Here is a 17,697-nt window from a genome sequence, read left to right as displayed (position 1 = left end):
TGATCACTGATCCTTACGTCTGACATTGGGGGATGGGGACCATGAGTCTGATCATTGATCCTTGTGTCTGAAATTGGGGGCGTGGGTCATGAGTCTAATCATTGTTCCTTGTGTCCAACATTGGGGGCTGGGTCATTAGTCTGATCACTGATCCTTGTGTCTGACATTGGAGGGTGGGACCATGAGTCTGATCTCCAATTCTTGTGGCTGATAGTGGGGTGGGGGGGTGTTTGGGTCATGAATCTGATCACCAATCCTTGTGCCTGATAGTGGGGTGGGCAAAGAATTTAATCACCTGTCCTTCAGTCCGACAGCAAGGGCCATGAGTCTGATCACCTGTCCTTGTGTCTGACAGGAGGTGCAGTTTCTGGAGTCTGAGCTGGGCCAAGTGCCGGACAAATGGAAGGAGACTTGGGACAAGATCAAAACAACCCAGCGGACAGAGAGCAAGCAGGAGGGTAAGGTAGGTCAGCACTTGGGCGCCAAGATGTGTTCACAGGATGCTCACTTTTCCAAGAGAAAAAGTACTAGAAAAACTAATGGGACTGAAGGCTGACAAGTCCCCTGGACCTGATGGCCTGCAAGCTAAGGTCTTAGAAGAAGTAGCTTCAGAGATTGTGGATGCATTGGTTGTAATCTTCCAAAATTCCCTAGATTCTGGAAATGTCCCAGTGGCGCAGTGGTTAGCACCGCAACCTCACAGCTCCAGCGACCCGGGTTCAATTCTGGGTACTGCCTGTGTGGAGTTTGCAAGTTCTCCCTGTGTCTGCGTGGGTTTCCTCCGGGTGCTCCGGTTTCCTCCCACTTGCCAAAGACTTGCAGGTTGATAGGTTAATTGCCCATTAACAATTGCCCCTAGTATAGGTAGGTGGTAGGGAAATATAGGGACAGGTGGGGATGTGGTAGGAATATGGAATTAGTGTAGGATTAGTATAAATGGGTGGTTGATGGTCGGCACAGACTCGGTGGGCCGAAGGGCCTGTTTCAGTGCTGTATCTCTAAACTAAACTAAACTAAATTGGAAAACCGCAAATGTAACACCTCTGTTCAAGAAAGGAGAAGACAGAAAGCAGGAAACTAGAGGCCAGTTAGCTTAACATCTGTCATTGGGAAATGCTGGAATCCATCATTAAGGAAGTAGTAGCAGGACATTTAGAAAATCATAGTACAATCAAGCAGAATCAGCATAGTTTTATGAAAGGAAAATTGCATTCGACAAAATTTGAGTTCTGAGGATGTACCAAGCAGGAGATAATGGGGAACAAGTAGATGTAGTGTACTTGGATTTCCAAAAGGCATTCAATAAGGTGCCACATAAAAGATTCCTACACAAGATAAGAGCTCATGGTGTTGGGGGTTATATATTAGCATGGATAGAGGATTGGCTAACTAACAGGAAACAGAGAGTTGGGATAAATGGATCATTTTCAGGTTGGCAAACTGTAACTAGTGGAGTGCCACAGGGATCAGTGCTGGGGCCTCAACTATTTACAATCTATATTAATGATTTGGAGGAAGGGACCAAGTGTATTGTCGCCAAATTTGTTAATACAACGACAGGTGGGAAAGCAAGTTGTGAGGAGGACACAGAGAATCCGCAAAGGGATATAGGTAGGTTAAGTGAGTGGGCAAAAATTTGGCAGATGGAGCATAATGTGGGAAAATGCAAGGTTATACACTTCAGTAAGAAGAATAGAAAAGCAAAATATTTAAATGGAGAGAGACTACAGAATGCTGCAGTACAGAGAGACATGGGTGTCCTCGTACATGAATCACAAAATGTTAGCATGCATGTACAGCAAGTAATTAGGAAGGCAAATGGAATGGTGGCCTTTATTGCAAAAGGAATGAAGTATAAAAGTAGGGAAGTCTTGCTACAACTATACAGGGTGTTCGTGAGACCACACCGAGAGTACTGCATACAGTTCTGGTCTCCTTACTTAAGGAGGGATATACTTGCATTGGAGGCAGTTCAGAGAAGGTTCACTCAGCTGATTCCTGGGATGAAGGGGCTGTCTTATGATGAAAGGTTGAGCAGGTTGGGTCTATACTCATTGGAGTTTAGAAGAATGAGAGGTGATCTTATTGAAACCTAGATTCTGAGGGGGCTTGACAGGGGAGATGCTAAGATGCTGTTTCCCCACAGGGAATCTAGGACCGGGGCACAGTTTCAGAAAAAGGGGTTTCCCATTTAAGACGGCAATGAGGAGTAATGTCCTCTCTGAGGGTTGTTAATTCCCACCCCAGAGAGCAATAGAGGCTGGGTCATTGAATATATTCAAGCCTGAGTTAGGCAGATGTTTGATCTCCAAGGGAGTCGAGGGTTATGTGGGGTGGAGGGGGTAGACAGAAAAGTGGAGTTGAGACCACGATCAGATCAGCCATAAGATCAAAGAAGTATGATGAATCATGGTCTTATTGAATGGTAGAGCAGTCTTGAGGGACTGAATGGCCTACTCCTGCTCCTATTACTTATATTCTTACGTAGACTTTCTTTATTGCTCATCTATAATAAGTGATGGTGACCCACGAATGTCTTGCTTCACAGCAGCTGTGGTTTGCCATGCTTGAGTTGTAGCCAAGTACTGCCGAGGCTGTGACTCCTAAATAAGAAAAGGCAAGAATGTGGAGGTACCAGCTCATCTTGCACAGACTGGCCAACAGCAGATGTGGATGAGAGACGGGCGCACATCTTGAACAATATGTCAAGGAACCAACTATTTTAAATCTAGTGATGTGCAATGAGACAGAGTTAATTAATCTTGTAGAAAAAGATCCTCTGGAGAAGAACGATCATAATATGACAGAATTTCATATTAAGTTTGAGAGATATGGTTATGTCAGAAACTATGGTCTTAAATTTAAGCAAAGCCAATTACGATTATGAGGGACGAGTTGACTAAGGTAGAGGTGAGTAGTAGCTACCCTGATGAAGGCATTCATAAGAGTGTAGCACCAAGTTAAAGGGATAAATCTCTACTAATAGAGTCATATCAGATGCAGAGGAAGTTAATTATGGCTGTAAGGCCAATTATCACAGCCCTAGGATGTCACTGCAAGAGTTCCAGAGGGATCCAACCATTTTCAATTGGGGGTCACAGTGCAGGTCATCTCACAGTACGAGACAGAGAGGGACGCTACACGTGACTGGGAGCTGATCATTACACAGTGTGAGACAGAGATGGAAGCTGCACTATGACTGAAAGCTGATTGCTACACAGTGTGATACGAGATGGACGCTGAACTGCGACTGGGAGCTGATCAGGACACACAGAGAGAGAACCCTGCACTGTGTCCAGAACCCGATAATTACAAAGTGTGAGACAGAGAGGGGCACTGCACTGTGTTTGGGAGCTGATCGTTATACAAAGTACAGGAATTAAACCCAATGGCACTATTTTGTTGCAGCATCACTCCTGATTCCCTTATTTCTTACTTGTGCAGCACTTGTCTTCAAGTTCTCTGCTGATGTCCTCAAGCCTGTCACACCATCGAAGGTCACAGTGTGTTTATCTGCATGAGGCAGCAGTTGGATCCACTCTAAATCTGAGTTTGGACACAGACAGCAGCACAACCTCCACTCCCTCCAGTGGTGTCATGGGGCGAAAGAGCACAAGCACCTTGTACAGCCAATTCCAGACGTCAGAGAGTGAACACAGGTAGGGAATAACTCTACATTGGAACTGTGGGAAAACAGGGTATAATTGTATACTGGGACTATGGAGAAAACATGGAGTAACTCCACACTGGGTCTCTGGGGAACACAGGGAATAGCTCCACACTGGGAGTATGGAGATAACGGGAAGCCACTCTACACTGGGACTGTGGGGAAAACAGGAAGTAACTCTACACTGGGACTATGGGGAAAACAGGAAGTAACTCTACACTGGGACTATGGGGAAAACAGGAAGTAACTCTACACTGGGACTATGGGGAAGCCTGGACTAACTCCTCACTAAGACTGTATTTCAGCACCTCTTACTCTTGCTAACTTGTCTAGATTTTTCACTGAGTGACTAACTATTTATATAATATTTAAATTATTGATGAGAATGCTGTGTCACAGCCCCAGTCAGTAGGGACAAGAGATATTTCAGCTGCTGATACATCCCAGCTAAACAAAGGGAGTTGTGTTTATCCGTTATTGATGGGTGTTAAAAATAGCTCCAAAGTCCCTGTTCACATCTTGTCCAATTTTGGTTACTCAATTACTGATGCAAGGAAAATACTCCTTAGAAGATAGGAACAGGAGGAAGCCAATTAGCCCCTCAAGCCTGTTCTGCCATTCAAAGAGATCATGGTTGATCTGTGACCTAACTCCATATACCGCCTTTTCCCCATATCTTTTAATAACTTTGGTTAGCAAAAAGTTTACAACTTCAGATTTAAAATTAACAACGGACCTAGCATCAACTGCCATTTGCAGAAGAGAGTTCCAAACTTCTACCACTCTACATATAGAAATTTTTTTCTAACTTTCTCCTGAAAGGCCTGGCTCAGATTTTTAGGCTCTATCCCCTAGCCCTAGAATCCCCAACCAACGGAAATAGTTTCTCTGTATCTACACTATTCGTTCCTCTGAAATATCTTGAAAACTTTGGTCAAATCACCCCTTAATCTTGAAAATACACAGGAAAGTTTTTTGATTATTTTCTGTACTTGTAATGACATTTTAATGAGCTATGTGCATAGCTCCCTAAATCTTGTTGGACCTCCACTGTTTCTGGCTTTTCACCATTTAGAAAATACTTAAGCTATCCTTTTTAGATTCAAAGTAGATGACCTCGCACATGCCTGCCTTGAAATCCACTTGCTACAGTTTTGCTCATTCACTGAATCTATTAATATCTCTTTGTAGTGTTACGACTGAGGCTGGAGGACTGCACTGTCTTTCTCTAGTTCCACTTCTCCACGGGTCACAACATGTATTTAAATGTTTTACCCAGTTACCGATACGGCCATTTATATACTTTATTTTCATTTCAAAATAAATAACAATTATTAATTTATTACAGAACAAGACTTATTCAATAAAGATGCAAAGGTTATTAACACATAGGTTGAAATATGAAAGTTCCCTTCTAAATTAACCCAACATACACACACCAGTTAAAGAAAAAATGAAGAAGTTTTCTCTGCAGAGATCTCTTTACAAAAAAAAAACTTTGGCCAAATACTTGTTAATTCTTGAAGGAAAAGGTTAGGATATGGTATGTTCCCAGTCCTTTATTCTGGCATCCAAATACAATTAGACAGCTGTCAATGGGATATTTTTGGAGCATTTCTTTTCAGGTGACATCAAGGATCAGTCTGGCAGGCTTTCCAGGAGAATCACTGAATTCTTAGGGTTTCGCAAAGAAGTGGAAAAAGGATGAGCTGGTGGCTTCTCTCTTGGCAGGTTTACCCCCAACTGACTCAAAACAATATCCAAAATGAAACCAACTCTTGACCAACCATAAATCTTGACATGTCACTTCTCTGTAAACAACTCTCCTAGTCACCACAGCTCCTGCTGTTTACTTAGCTTAAGACATGTGACTTCCAGTAAGGGATTTGTTTTTAAACAAAATCTCAAGTAGTGACCTTTTTTAAAAAAAATCCAGCATCTATGAAATCTCTTCAGTCTTTGAAATGAAGCCATTTCCACAATTTTTAAACATAAGTCCTCAAAAAAAAATTTTAAAATGGAAGTGCTTTCATAACAGTAGCTGTATGCTTTAGTCTACTGCTTGCTTACTATGCAACCTATGTTTGTGTCCTCAACTAACTTGGATATGTGGCGCTCTATCGCATCATGTAAGTCATTAATAAATATGGTGAATAGTTGAGCCCCAACACAGATCCCTATGGGACACCACAGACTTCCTTGGGATCTTCATTCCTATGTCGGTAGTGTTCACGAGGATTGTGAATGGGAACAGAAGTTTGTGTGGGTTCCCCTTGCTAGCAGAGACTGTCACTGAGAATTTACTGAAAGAAACAGCAAGGTTTTTGGACTAGTCATTTGTTTATCAACAGTTTTATATTTTGCTGGTCTGGTCAATGTACTGCACTATTATGTCGCTGTGTCTATTTTGCTTCCATGTATTAATTCTGACCCTGCAATTTAGCCGATACATGTTGATCTGGTGATGTGCTACTTTTTGCCTTCTGAGGTGACAGGAGAAGATGGTGGGAATCCCATGTATTCTCCAGTAAATGGATTACAGTACTGAGGGGTTAAGTGTTGAAAATACACTACCTTAATCCAGACAGGGTGCAGAACAAGACACTTATTTCAGTTCATTAGGGACTTGTCTGCTTTCAGGAACTGGAGCCTGTCCTTTATAAGTATTGGGAAAGCCTGAAATGTACATTACTCAAGAGATGCACCATTACATTGTACAGCAAGGCAGTGATAACAGCACAGCACAGATGAAGAAAAGCTTCTCCCTGTTTCAGAGAGGGAGAGAGAGAGTTAATTGTGTTGGATCACAAACCATTCCGTGAATGCACTGTTTCTATTAGTGTCCTTTTCCGTGATCATGTTTGTGTTTTGTTTCCAGGTCGTATGAGGGAACCCTTTACAAGAGGGGTGCTTTACTGAAAGCCTGGAAACCACGTTGGTTTGTACTCGATAAAACCAAACATCAGGTAACACTGCACCAGTCTTTTTTTTCATTCTTTCCTGGGCGTCACTGGAAAGGCCAGCATTTATTGCCCATCCCAAATTGCCCTTGAGGTCTGCTCAGCCCTGTCTTGTTTCACAGTATTAATAACTCACTAAGTCCTGTCTTTTTACAGTGGGGCCGTGAAGTACCCTGGACAGAGGGTTCAAACGCAGCTTGGGCGGCACAGTGGTTAGCACCGCAGCCTCACAGCTCCGGCAACCCGGGTTCAGTTCTGGGTACTGCCTGTGCGGAGTTTGCAAGTTCTTCCTGTGACCGCGTGGGTTTCCACCGGGTGCTCATGTTTCCTCCCACAGCCAAAGACTTGCAGGTTGATAGGTAAATTGGCCATTGTAAATTGCCTGTGGTGTAGGTAGGTGGTAGGAGAATTGAGGAGAAGGTGGGGATGTGGTAGGGAATATGGGATTAATGTAGGATTAGTACAAATGGGTGGTTGATGGTTGGCACAGACTCGGTGGGCCAAAGGGCCTGTTTCAGTGCTGTATCTCTCTATGATTCCAACACCAATTATGTTCCATTCCTATTCAAAAAAGGGTGAGGGGTAAACCTGCTAACTACAGGCCAGCCAGTCAAATGTCAGTGGCAGAAAAACTACAGGAAACTATTGCCAAGGATAAAATTAATTCTCGTTTGGAGAAGTATGGGTTAACAAGGGACATTTGACATGGATTTGTTAAAGGCAAATCATGTCTGACAAACCTGTGTTTTTCTGAATAGAGAGAAGTATGCAGTGGGGTGCCCCAGGGATGAGTATTAGGACCTTTGCTTTTCTTGTATGTAAATGACTTGGGTATAGGGAGTACAGTTCTGAAGTTTGCAGATAATACAAAACTTGGCAATGTAATAAGTAATGAGGATTATAGTAGTAGACTTCAAAAGCACATAGACTGTTGAAATGGGCCAACACATGGCAGATGCAATTTAATGCATCTAAGTGTGAAGTAATGCACTTTAGGAGGAACAACATGGAGCGGCAACCTAATTTAAATGGTCCTGTTTTGAAGGGGTGCAAGAGCTGAGGGACTTGGGGTGCAGATTCATAAATCTTTGAAGGTGACAGAGCAAGTTGATAATGCAGTTAAGAAAGTCTGTGGGATACTTGGTTTTGTAAATAAGGACATTGAATACAAAAACAAGGAAGTCATGCTGAACCTTTACAAATCTCTGGTTATGTCTTAATTGGAGTATTATGTACAATTGTGGACACTGCACTTTAGGAAATATGTAAAGCCCCCGGAAAGGGTACAGAGGGGATTTAGCAGAATGATAGCAAGGATGAGAAACTTCAGCTATGTGGGGAGTTTGGAGAAGCTGGGATTCTTCTCCTTAGTGCAGAGATTGTTGAGGAAAGATCTAATACGGGTATTCAAAATTGTGAGAAGTTTCGATAAAAGCAGTAAGGGGGAAACTGTTCTTTTTGGCAAGTGGGTCAGTAACCAGATATCATAGATTTAAAATAATTGGCAAATGATGTAGAGGAGACCTGAGAAATTTCTTCACACAGAGGGTTGTTAAGATCTGGAATGCACTACCTGAAAGGGTGATGGAATCAGGTTCCATAGGAACTTTCAAAATTGGATATTTACTTGAAGAGGACTAATTTTTCATGGTTATGGGGAAAAGGCTGACAGTGGGACTAAATTAGATGGCTGTTTCAGAGCTGGCACAAGCACATTGGGCTGAATGGCCTCTTGGGCAAGAATCCATGCAACAGCCTGGGTGGAGGGTTCAAACACAGCCCGGGTGGAGAATGCCTGGGTCACCTTTACCACCCCCACCTTGCTTGGGCTGTGGTGTATTTCCTGAGATTCTGTAGAGGAGAGATGGTGTTATAAAAACAAGGACAGGATTCAATGCTGTGCTGCTTGACTGGGAACATTTCAGAAATCTTGTGCTATCTCTTGCAGTTGAGATATTACGACAGTAAATCAGACACAGATGTGAAGGGGATTGTGGACCTCACAGAGGTGGAATCTGTTACTCTGGGAACGGCAACATTGGGAGCCCCTAAAACCATTGAGGACAAAGCCTTCTTTGATGTGAGTCTCTATCAGCAACACCTTAAGTCTCAAATGTCTCGATAATGGGCTGTGTGCAAACTGAAACTGACTGTTAAATATTTTACTTTGTAGCTGAAGACAACAAGAAGAGTTTACAACTTCTGTGCCCAAGACAGCCAGAGTGCCCAGCAGTGGATTGATAAAATACAGAGCTGCTTGTCTGATGCGTGAGCATCTTGTACTGCAGGCATTGCCCGTGTACCGCTGGGCATAGAGCTCATATCACCTGGATCTCTGTCGCTAACGGAGAGCAACTGATGTATTAAAAACACAAGAACCAGACAAGTATGGGAACTTGTGACTACTCAGCCATCTAATTACAGAGTCCAGAAGAAATGAGGGAGGATGGTGATTGGATGTCCATAACCAGACTTGATATACTTGTGCATTTGCTGGTGATTTTTGGTTTGAGAGTCAGGAGATGCTTGGAGAAATGGTGGAGAGAGAGCTTGTTGCACATATCACCACAAAAGAAGGTTACAGGTTAGAATGAGTATAAACCCTTCCTTGCTCAGGGCCTTTTACACACAGTAAGGTTTCCTCTGCTCTTATCTCTGAACTAATTTGTGTTTAATTCTGTTGCCATTTTCAGTAGAACTTTTGTGGCCAAGCTCCTGAGACTAGGGTTAATATTCTAGATCAGTAACTCATTGCCCAAATACCACAGCCTAAAACCTCTTTCACCAAAATAATTTAAACGTTCCAGCAAAGCTTGAGCCAAATCTATCAGATTTGTTGGCTGTTCTTGGAGAGTGGATATGGATCAATAATCAGTCATTTCGACCGTCTTTATTATAGACCTTGTGAAATGTTTTAAAACCTCTGCACTCTCCTCAATGTGTGTTATTACAACTCTGTTAATCAGTACAGAATCAGTGCAGAGCAGTGGGAGGATCGAGCTAAATTAGTAAGCAAGGCATCAGATGGTGTAGGGCTGCAGTCCCAGAGTGAAAATCAAGGCATCTCCAGAAAGGGGAACGTATAAAGGCTCTTGCCTTGAATTGAATATTTTGCAGAAAAGGTAGGTCAAAAAATAATGACAGCCTCCTGTTTACAGTATGTGGGAATACATTTTGCTCAGGTCTGATTTTCATTGGGTCAGTGCTGCTGCAGCAATCTGTAGCCAGTTTTGCTAAGGAAAACTGCAGCCACTTGCAGGCTGTGTGGACAAGAGAGGGTTAAAGGTACAGGGTTGTGTGTGGTTGTTCACAGAGCAACTCCCAATGAGAGTATTAATGTTCTTTTAAACTATAAGGGCAGCAGTAGGACAATGAGGGATGTATTTGTGTAATTCGTTCTATATTAACTTATGCAATAGGGGCAGGGCTTGGCAGGTGGTGTATGCTCTGTGTGTTTACAGAGATGGCTGTGATGATTGTGTGCAGTGGGGCTGGGCTGACCCATACCTTTCCCAGGCTGCTCACTCCCACAGTCACCTTCCATTGGGTCACGCTGAGGGAGGAGGGGAGGGGCTTCCAGCTTTCACACATAGCTGCACAGAAACATCACAGCTGTGAGATTATTTTAACAGTGTTGTAGCTTTGATTCTGCTGTTAATGATGCACAGCTGTACATAGTTTAATTCTTGTTCTATTTATGCAACAGCTTCCTAGATATCAGTGTACAGGTTGGATAATATTTACAAATTGTTGTGTATCCACATGTATTTGCATCTTTTCCAATGCTAAAAACAATGTAATTGAGCCAGCAGAGCACTGATGGGTGTCTCCACATTGTGTCTATTGCCAACACACTGCAATTAGGACTTCATAAGCATGTCTGCTCAGCTTTGGGCAGCTGAAGGGTGCTAGAGCATCAGGAAGCAGAGACTGCCACTAGTTCCAGAATTCAAGGTGGGCTGGCTCAAAAGGTGATTATTTCCATTCTGTACTACAAGTCGAATGTTAGTCATAACTTTAATTGGCGGACACCCAATTGTCACACAACCAGTAGCTCTCAACAGATCTGTCTCAAACACAAAAGTCCATATTTTGGGGATGAATTGAATGAAACTGGTGGGTATTCGCTCCTGTGACTCAGACTGCGAAGTCAAGATTGCGTTCAGATGTGTCCAGGCTGTTTCAATATATGGCTGCCAATTACAAACAGTAAAGGCATCTTATCCTGTTGTTTAGTGTTAATATTGTGGTTGCCAATTTAGGAATATTGATACTAGAATCTATTTTACAAGCTCATGCTCTTTCTTGCTGTCATTTGTTCACTATCTGTCCAAATTGCACTTGCCTCTGACTGTTCTGAACAGTTTCTGTACATTTTGCAGCTCACACTTGTTCTAGCTCACTGTCCCGTTTTACAGTATCCTAAGCTCTGTAATGTTGCCTGTAGTCCCTGTGCTGTCAGATCCCTGATCAAATTCCAGCTGTTAACTGCTAATAATCAGTTAAATGTTTCTAGAATGCCCAGACTAGCCATGATAGAGACCTGAGTGATATTGCTGGGGCCTCATAGTTTCAGATTCTGCAAGGTGTGAGATGTGTATTGCTGGTTTCAATGTGGAAAGACATTGTTCTTAAAACACAGCTGAATTTTCAACCTTTTGATATGAAGCAATGTGGAAGGATAGGCAAGGAAACTTCCTGTTCTAAAAAGGAAGTGAATATGCCTGATGTTTTTAATATCAATGTTTGAATGTATTCTGGAGCCTTAAAGGACTGAGTAATCTGTTGAACAGACTTGCAGGTTGATAGGTAAATTGGCCATTGTAAATTGCCCCTAGTGTAGGTAGGTGGTAGGAGAATGGTGGGGATGTGGTAGAGAATATGGGGTTAATGTAGGATTAGTATAAACGGGTGGTTGTTGGTCGGCACAGACTTGGTGGGCCGAAGGGCCTGTTTCAGTGCTGTATTTCTAAATAAAATAAATAAACTCTGCTCCTAAATAAAGGGTGCTTCATTAAAACTGGGAGAGTGGAGTGAATGAAAATGGCACTTCGCTCCCTGTTAATGGACCTCAGCACCATACTACTCAAGAGGCTACCTCTGTCAGGCCTTACTTTACTCACTCACTCACACTGCACTGATTGTTTCATGTAGAATGCACTAGGATCAAACCACAACATGCCCCCACTTTTAAATGTCTGAACCCTCTTGCCTCTGTTAAAAACAATGTCAGCCTGCCAATGTATTTGCATTCTGTAGGCAAATTCCTCATTCAACTAACAGAAAACAGTAACTCACTCCCAACTATTTATGTATTTATGTATTTTTTTAAAATACCCTCTCGAACAAGGTCATTAAAAATCTCTGCATAAATAGAGGTTCTTTTATTTTACGGATTGATTGATTCATCTATTTAGAAGCCTGCCTAAACCCGTCTGATGCCCACCACCAGCCTTGGTAACTGTGGGTCTACCTAATGATCTTTGTGTCACTCTCAGTGCTCCACCATATATGCTCCTCTATGTGAGAAAACCTGCCCACCCTGTGTTGCACACGTGACAACTGCACTCTACTCCTGGCTCCCAGCTCGCACCAAGCCTGCCTGCTGTTGCCACTCGCACTTACTCGTCTGATCCACGTTCCTGTTGGGGCACTCACTGTTCCGCTCAGGGTTGTCAATCAAACAAACTGGCAACCCACTCTTGGAGCCCTGACTGAAGGGTTTGGGAGTGGAGAGCAAGCGACTGAGGATCTGCTCAATCTAATTGCAGAGCAATACGCTGTTTTAACTGCGGCTTATGATTTTTTTTATATCCACATAAAGAAAAGATAACAATCAACTTATTTTTAAACCACCATTTCAGGGTTTCCTGCCATGTCACCTTTCACCCCCTGTGCCTCTCAGAGCTGATGTGTATTTCCAGCATTTATAGTTATTTCCTTTTTGCCAGAATTCATGTATCTGCCCCTGCACCAAATCAGCACCTTCACTGCGAATAATGGCATCTGACCAGCATCAGGGGGCTTCCAATGTCACACCCCTCCCCCTTTTCACAGACCATGCAGCTTATTGTAGGTTATTATGATAGGTTACCAACAGGGATGTCGGACACCTTGTGGTTGATAGTTTGCCCAACCTAATGTCACTTACTTTAAATTTTTTTTAAATGAAGTGTAGATTGTTTTCCCCATTTGTGAATGTCGGTACATATTTTTGTTCAGTGATACCATCCTGCACATGCCAGACCAATTACATAGCACGGGTGAGGTGCAGAATAAAGCTGCTTCATTTTTCCCAGTTAAAATTGACAGGGTTGAAATTGTGGGTTAGATCCAGAGTAAAGCTCCCTCTACGCTGTCCCATCAAACAATCCGAGGACAGTACAGCACAGGGTAATGCTCTTCTATGTTTTTACAATGACATGCATTATTTCAAGCTGAGAATTCCTGTCATCAGCCAACCACCACACTATCTCATTCCCATTTCTCACATTAGCTATTTGCGGCCTACTTGGTTATCTGAGAATAATGTTTCTGTTTTATTTTTGTTGTGGACTATGTCCAGCTGGTACTGGACTGCGGAAACTTATTTCATTTAAGACCAGTTTAGGAGGCTGAGAGGAGAGACTGGGCAAGATTGTTACTCCGATCCTGGTGTGAAGGGTATTTGCATCACCCTATTTAGTTTCTACAGCTGGTTTCTGCATTACGTGGCCCCTCGTGGTAGAGCAATGTGAGACCTGCGAAGATGGGAAGACGGAAAAGGCCGCCTTCCCCCAGTCCCTTCCCAAAGTGATTGAGAGTAATTGTGAATCTGCTGACCAACATCAGGTTTGCACCTGTTCAGGTAAACGCTCACACTGCTTCATCAAAGGGTTGCATCTGGTACGGTAGATGGTTCACTGTTTCATAACCAGGATCAGACACTTCTGAAGAGAAGGAGGAATGAATTATCATAAAAGATGGATTTTTTCTGCAACAGTCTAGTCCTCAACCTCCTCTAATTATAATCAGCATTTCCCCAACACTCACCTGCCTTCTGTTGTTTTAGATTGAGAGTATCTCTGCTTGCCTGTCCCCAATGGCAGAAATGCTGATGAGAATAATCTGAACGAACATAGATGCGAATATTTGTATTTCCCTTTCATACGATCCAGGGAGACTCTGTCTGCAGCAACCCCCCCATTACAATCCAGGGAGACGCTCTATACCCCACCTTTCATACAATCCAGGAAAACTCTGTAGCTCCCTTTCCAAAGAGACTTTGTCTATCCCCGCCATCCATGTGATGCAGGGAAATTCTGTCTGTAGCCCCTATTTTCTGTAGAAAATGATAAAAGTTAGAGAAAACCGCAGTTACTTGACAAGCTGATGAACAGCAGAAACATGCAATGCACAGTTGGTGTCCTTATACAAGATCCTAACGCCCTTGGTCAACATGAATATGATTTCAGGGATCTGACAGCAAGGAGGCAGGGCAGGCAAAGCAATTTCTTGTTCAACATTTTGTGTGAAAAAGTTTGACAAATTTAGCCTTTCATTTTGGATTTCTAAATTCCTCTGTTCGGACTGTGTTTAGTTTAAACAGAAGTGACAAATATTTTTGTTCCTTCCCGCATTTAAATCCATTTTACTTTTGCCCCAAGCTTTTAACTTTGAAAATGCTTTTATTTGAAATATGAAGATGATTCTTTGTACATAGTCTCAATTTACAATTCCTGTATAAAGATGGGTGAGTGTCCAGAATGTAAAATACGGTAACCATGTAGAGTTTGGGATTTCTATTAGAGTCTGTACATTGTGGTCTCCATACAGAGTCCTGTATTGTGCTTAGAAAAAGAGATAACTGAAATTTAATAAAATATATATTAAAATATTATTTTTGGAATCTTTCTTTAATAGTGAGTGGTTGTTAGCCATGATTCAGTTGGTAGCACTCTTGCCTCTGAATGGAAAGGTCATGGGTGCAAGATCCACTCCTGCAACTTAAAAGAAAAACTTGCATTTACGTAATTCCTTTCATGACCACCAGATGTCTCAAAGCACTTTACAACCAATGAAGTACTTTTTGAAGTATAGTCACTGTTGTAATGTAAGAAAAGCAGAAGTCAATTTATGCACAGCAAGCTCCCAGAAACAGCAGTGTGATAATGACCAGATAATTTTTTTTGTGATGTTGATTGAGGGGTAGATATTGGCCAGGACCACCAAGGATAATTAAAAGCAAAATACTGAAGATGCTGGAAATCTGAAATAAAAACAAAATGAGCAGCATCTCTGGAGAGAGAAGCAGAGTTAACATTTCAGGTCAGTGACCCTTCATCATAACATCAGGGACTCCCTCTGCTTCAATTTCAGACTGGGCAGCCTGTGCTAACTCTTGCAATACTGGGTCGGCTCACTGAGCCTCAGCTAGGGAAAATTCATTTAATTCATTCCCTGGTTCTTCCAACTTCCCAAAGAAAGTCTCAGACAGACAGGCCTGGTCATCTGCCTGCAGTGATAATTCAGTCTACTGTGGGGGAGCTGGTTTGATCAGGGTCTGATCCACTACACATTCAGGGAAACTGCAGGGGTCCGTCTCCTGCCAGTGCCCTGACTCTATGACCTCCTGTGGTCTTTTTTTCACTACTGGGGGACTACCACCATCGCACCGCCCCCACCCCGCCAGATCATTACCTAGAAGGTCAACCCCATCCACAGACAAACTAGAGACAATCCCAATGGTCACCAGTCCCAAAATTAGGTCGCACTCCAGGTGCACCCAGGGTACAGCTACAGGCATACACTGCCCTCCAATACCATACACCACCATTCTGGTGTTCACTGTACTTTCTTGGAGAAAGGTCAGGCCTTTTCCCAGTAAAAGGGATCTAGTGGCCACTGTGTCCCTGAGAATCACTATGGGCTTGCTTGCCCCACTCAAGGGATAAGGGGTTACTTTCCGTTCAGACACAAAACCCTGATAACCTTCAGGAATCCTGGTAAATTTTCCTGCACTTGCAGCCATAAGCTTCCTGGGTCTCACTGTTACTGCAATTAAAGCCACAGCTTGTTCTTTGCTTTCCATCAGGTTCCTGTCTTCACTGAGCGGGTGTGCCCTGATCAATCCTACTGGTTTTCCCTTTAGTTTCCAGCAGTCAACTTTTAAATGCCCTGCTTTATTACAATGGAAGCACACAGGTCTCTGGGTCTCACTCTTGCTCAAAGCACCTTCCTTTTTGGCAAGCGGAGGGCCCCCTGTGTTCCCTGTTTTCCTTTCTCTCCCAGGACTGCTTGAGCTCCTATCACCTTCCCACCCTTTGTCCTTTTTGGATTTGTGGGGGTGATTAGGAAAGGTTCTTCCCCGGGAAACCGACATAAAGCAAACTCATCAGCTAGAATGGCTGCTTGCTGGGCTCTCTAAACCCACTGCTTCTCTACGTGGGTCTCAATGCAGAGTGGGCGAGAGTGTTTAAATTCCTCTAACCGAATTACTTCTCTGAGATTCTCATAGCTGAGCTGTACTATAAAAGCCTTCATCCACTGGTCAAAAGCCAGCTGCTTACTTCTTTTAAACTCCAGATAAATTTGATTAGCTTGCTTCTTGAGAGTTCTAAACTTTTGGCGATAGGCTTCGGATACTAATTCATATGCCCCAAGAATAGCATTTTTGGTCAGCTCATAACTTGATGAACTTTCATCTGGCAACAGGGAATAGACCTCATGGGCTTTTCCAGTTAGCTTGCTTTGCAGTAAAAGAGGCCAGGTCTCAGCTGGCCATTTTAGCTGCCTTGCCAGTTTCTCAAAAGACACAAAAAATGTTTCTACATTTTCCTCATTGAATTTTGGAATTAGTTGAGCTTGTTTTAATAATTCTGTACCCAGCCCTGAATTAAGCTCCTCCATTTTGGCTATGTTTTCACTGGGGTTTCTCTGTCACCCCCAAGTTAACTCAAGCCACTTCAGCTCTCTTTCTTCACATTCTTTCTCTCTCCCCTCTCTCGTTCCTTCTCCTGTCTTTTTCTTCATGTTCCTTCTGGAAGGCTCTTTCTTTCTCCCTCTCCTGCCTCTCTTTTTCCTGTCTCTCCCTTTCTCTTTCCCTGTCTTCTAATTCAAGTTTCCTTTGTTACAATTGTATTTTTGCTAGTAGTACCATGTCTAGGTCTACTTCTAACCCAGTTTCTGCTTCTTCAGATTCAAGGGAAAAAGGGTTGGCCACTGGTCTTAGGAGTTCAGACTTCCTAGCCTTGCCATATACAGTGATCCCATACTGCTCAGCCATTTTCCTCAACTCCTCCATAGACTGTGCTTTTAACTTATCCCAAGTTACTTCACCCTGGCTTGGTGAGCTACTCGCTTCAGTTGCAGACATGTTCGTATTCAAGCACACACAACCACAAGAAAACCTGTATTGAAATCTTGCTCTTTTTTGATTGGGAACAATTTGGCTTCCCACTTCCAATTTCTCTCATTTGTCTGTGGGTCAATTCCGGACACTAGTACCCAAATTTCTGTTATGACCAAGTGAGAAAGGTGTCTAGGAGTTCCTCTCAGCCGTCACCTGGTCTTACCATAACCGGGTTTAATTTTTAACACACTATTTTTAGCTCCCCCTTGGTGAAACAGAACATAGGAGCAGGAGTAAGCCACTCGGCCCTTCGAGCCTGCTCCGCCATTCATTATGATCATGGCTGATCATCCAACTCAGTAACCTGTTCCCACTTTTCCCCTATATCCTTTGATCCCTTTCGCCCCAAGAGCTATATCTAACTCCTTCTTGAAAAACATACAATGTTTTGGCCTCAACTGCTTTCTGTGGTAGCGAATTCCACAGGCTCACCACTCTGGGTAAAGAAATTTCTCCTCATCTCAGTCCTGAAAGGTTTACCCCATATCCTTAGACTGTGACCCCTGGTTCTGGAAGCCCCCATCATCGGGAACATCCTTCTTGCAGCTACCCTGTCAAGTTCTGTTGGAATTTCATAGGTTTCTATAAGATCCCCCCTCACTCTTCTGAACTCCAGCAAATATAATCCTAACCGGCTCAATCTCTCCTCATACGTCAGTCTCGCCATCCCAGGAATCCGT

The 17,697-nt window shown here is 43.0% G+C and overlaps 1 protein-coding gene across 2 annotated transcripts in view; it reads left to right on the top strand.

Moving 5' to 3' along the window:
• The window catches only part of sbf1 (SET binding factor 1), a 140,021-nt gene extending 125,515 nt beyond the window's left edge, over positions 1-14,506 (top strand). For both annotated transcript variants that reach the window (XM_068059303.1, XM_068059302.1), the window contains 5 exons: positions 356-463; positions 3,445-3,659; positions 6,546-6,633; positions 8,576-8,707; positions 8,801-14,506. In XM_068059303.1, coding sequence (XP_067915404.1) covers positions 356-463; positions 3,445-3,659; positions 6,546-6,633; positions 8,576-8,707; positions 8,801-8,899 — 642 coding nt within the window. In that variant the 3' untranslated portion in view covers positions 8,900-14,506. The remainder of the gene's footprint in view (positions 1-355; positions 464-3,444; positions 3,660-6,545; positions 6,634-8,575; positions 8,708-8,800) is intronic.
• Positions 14,507-17,697: the final 3,191 nt, after the last annotated feature.

The sequence above is a fragment of the Heterodontus francisci genome, chromosome 27, assembly GCF_036365525.1.
Source record: "Heterodontus francisci isolate sHetFra1 chromosome 27, sHetFra1.hap1, whole genome shotgun sequence".
NCBI classification, from domain to species: Eukaryota; Metazoa; Chordata; class Chondrichthyes; order Heterodontiformes; family Heterodontidae; genus Heterodontus; species Heterodontus francisci.
The sequence above is the reverse complement of the archived record's forward strand: the minus strand, read 5'-3'. Positions and strand labels throughout refer to the sequence as shown.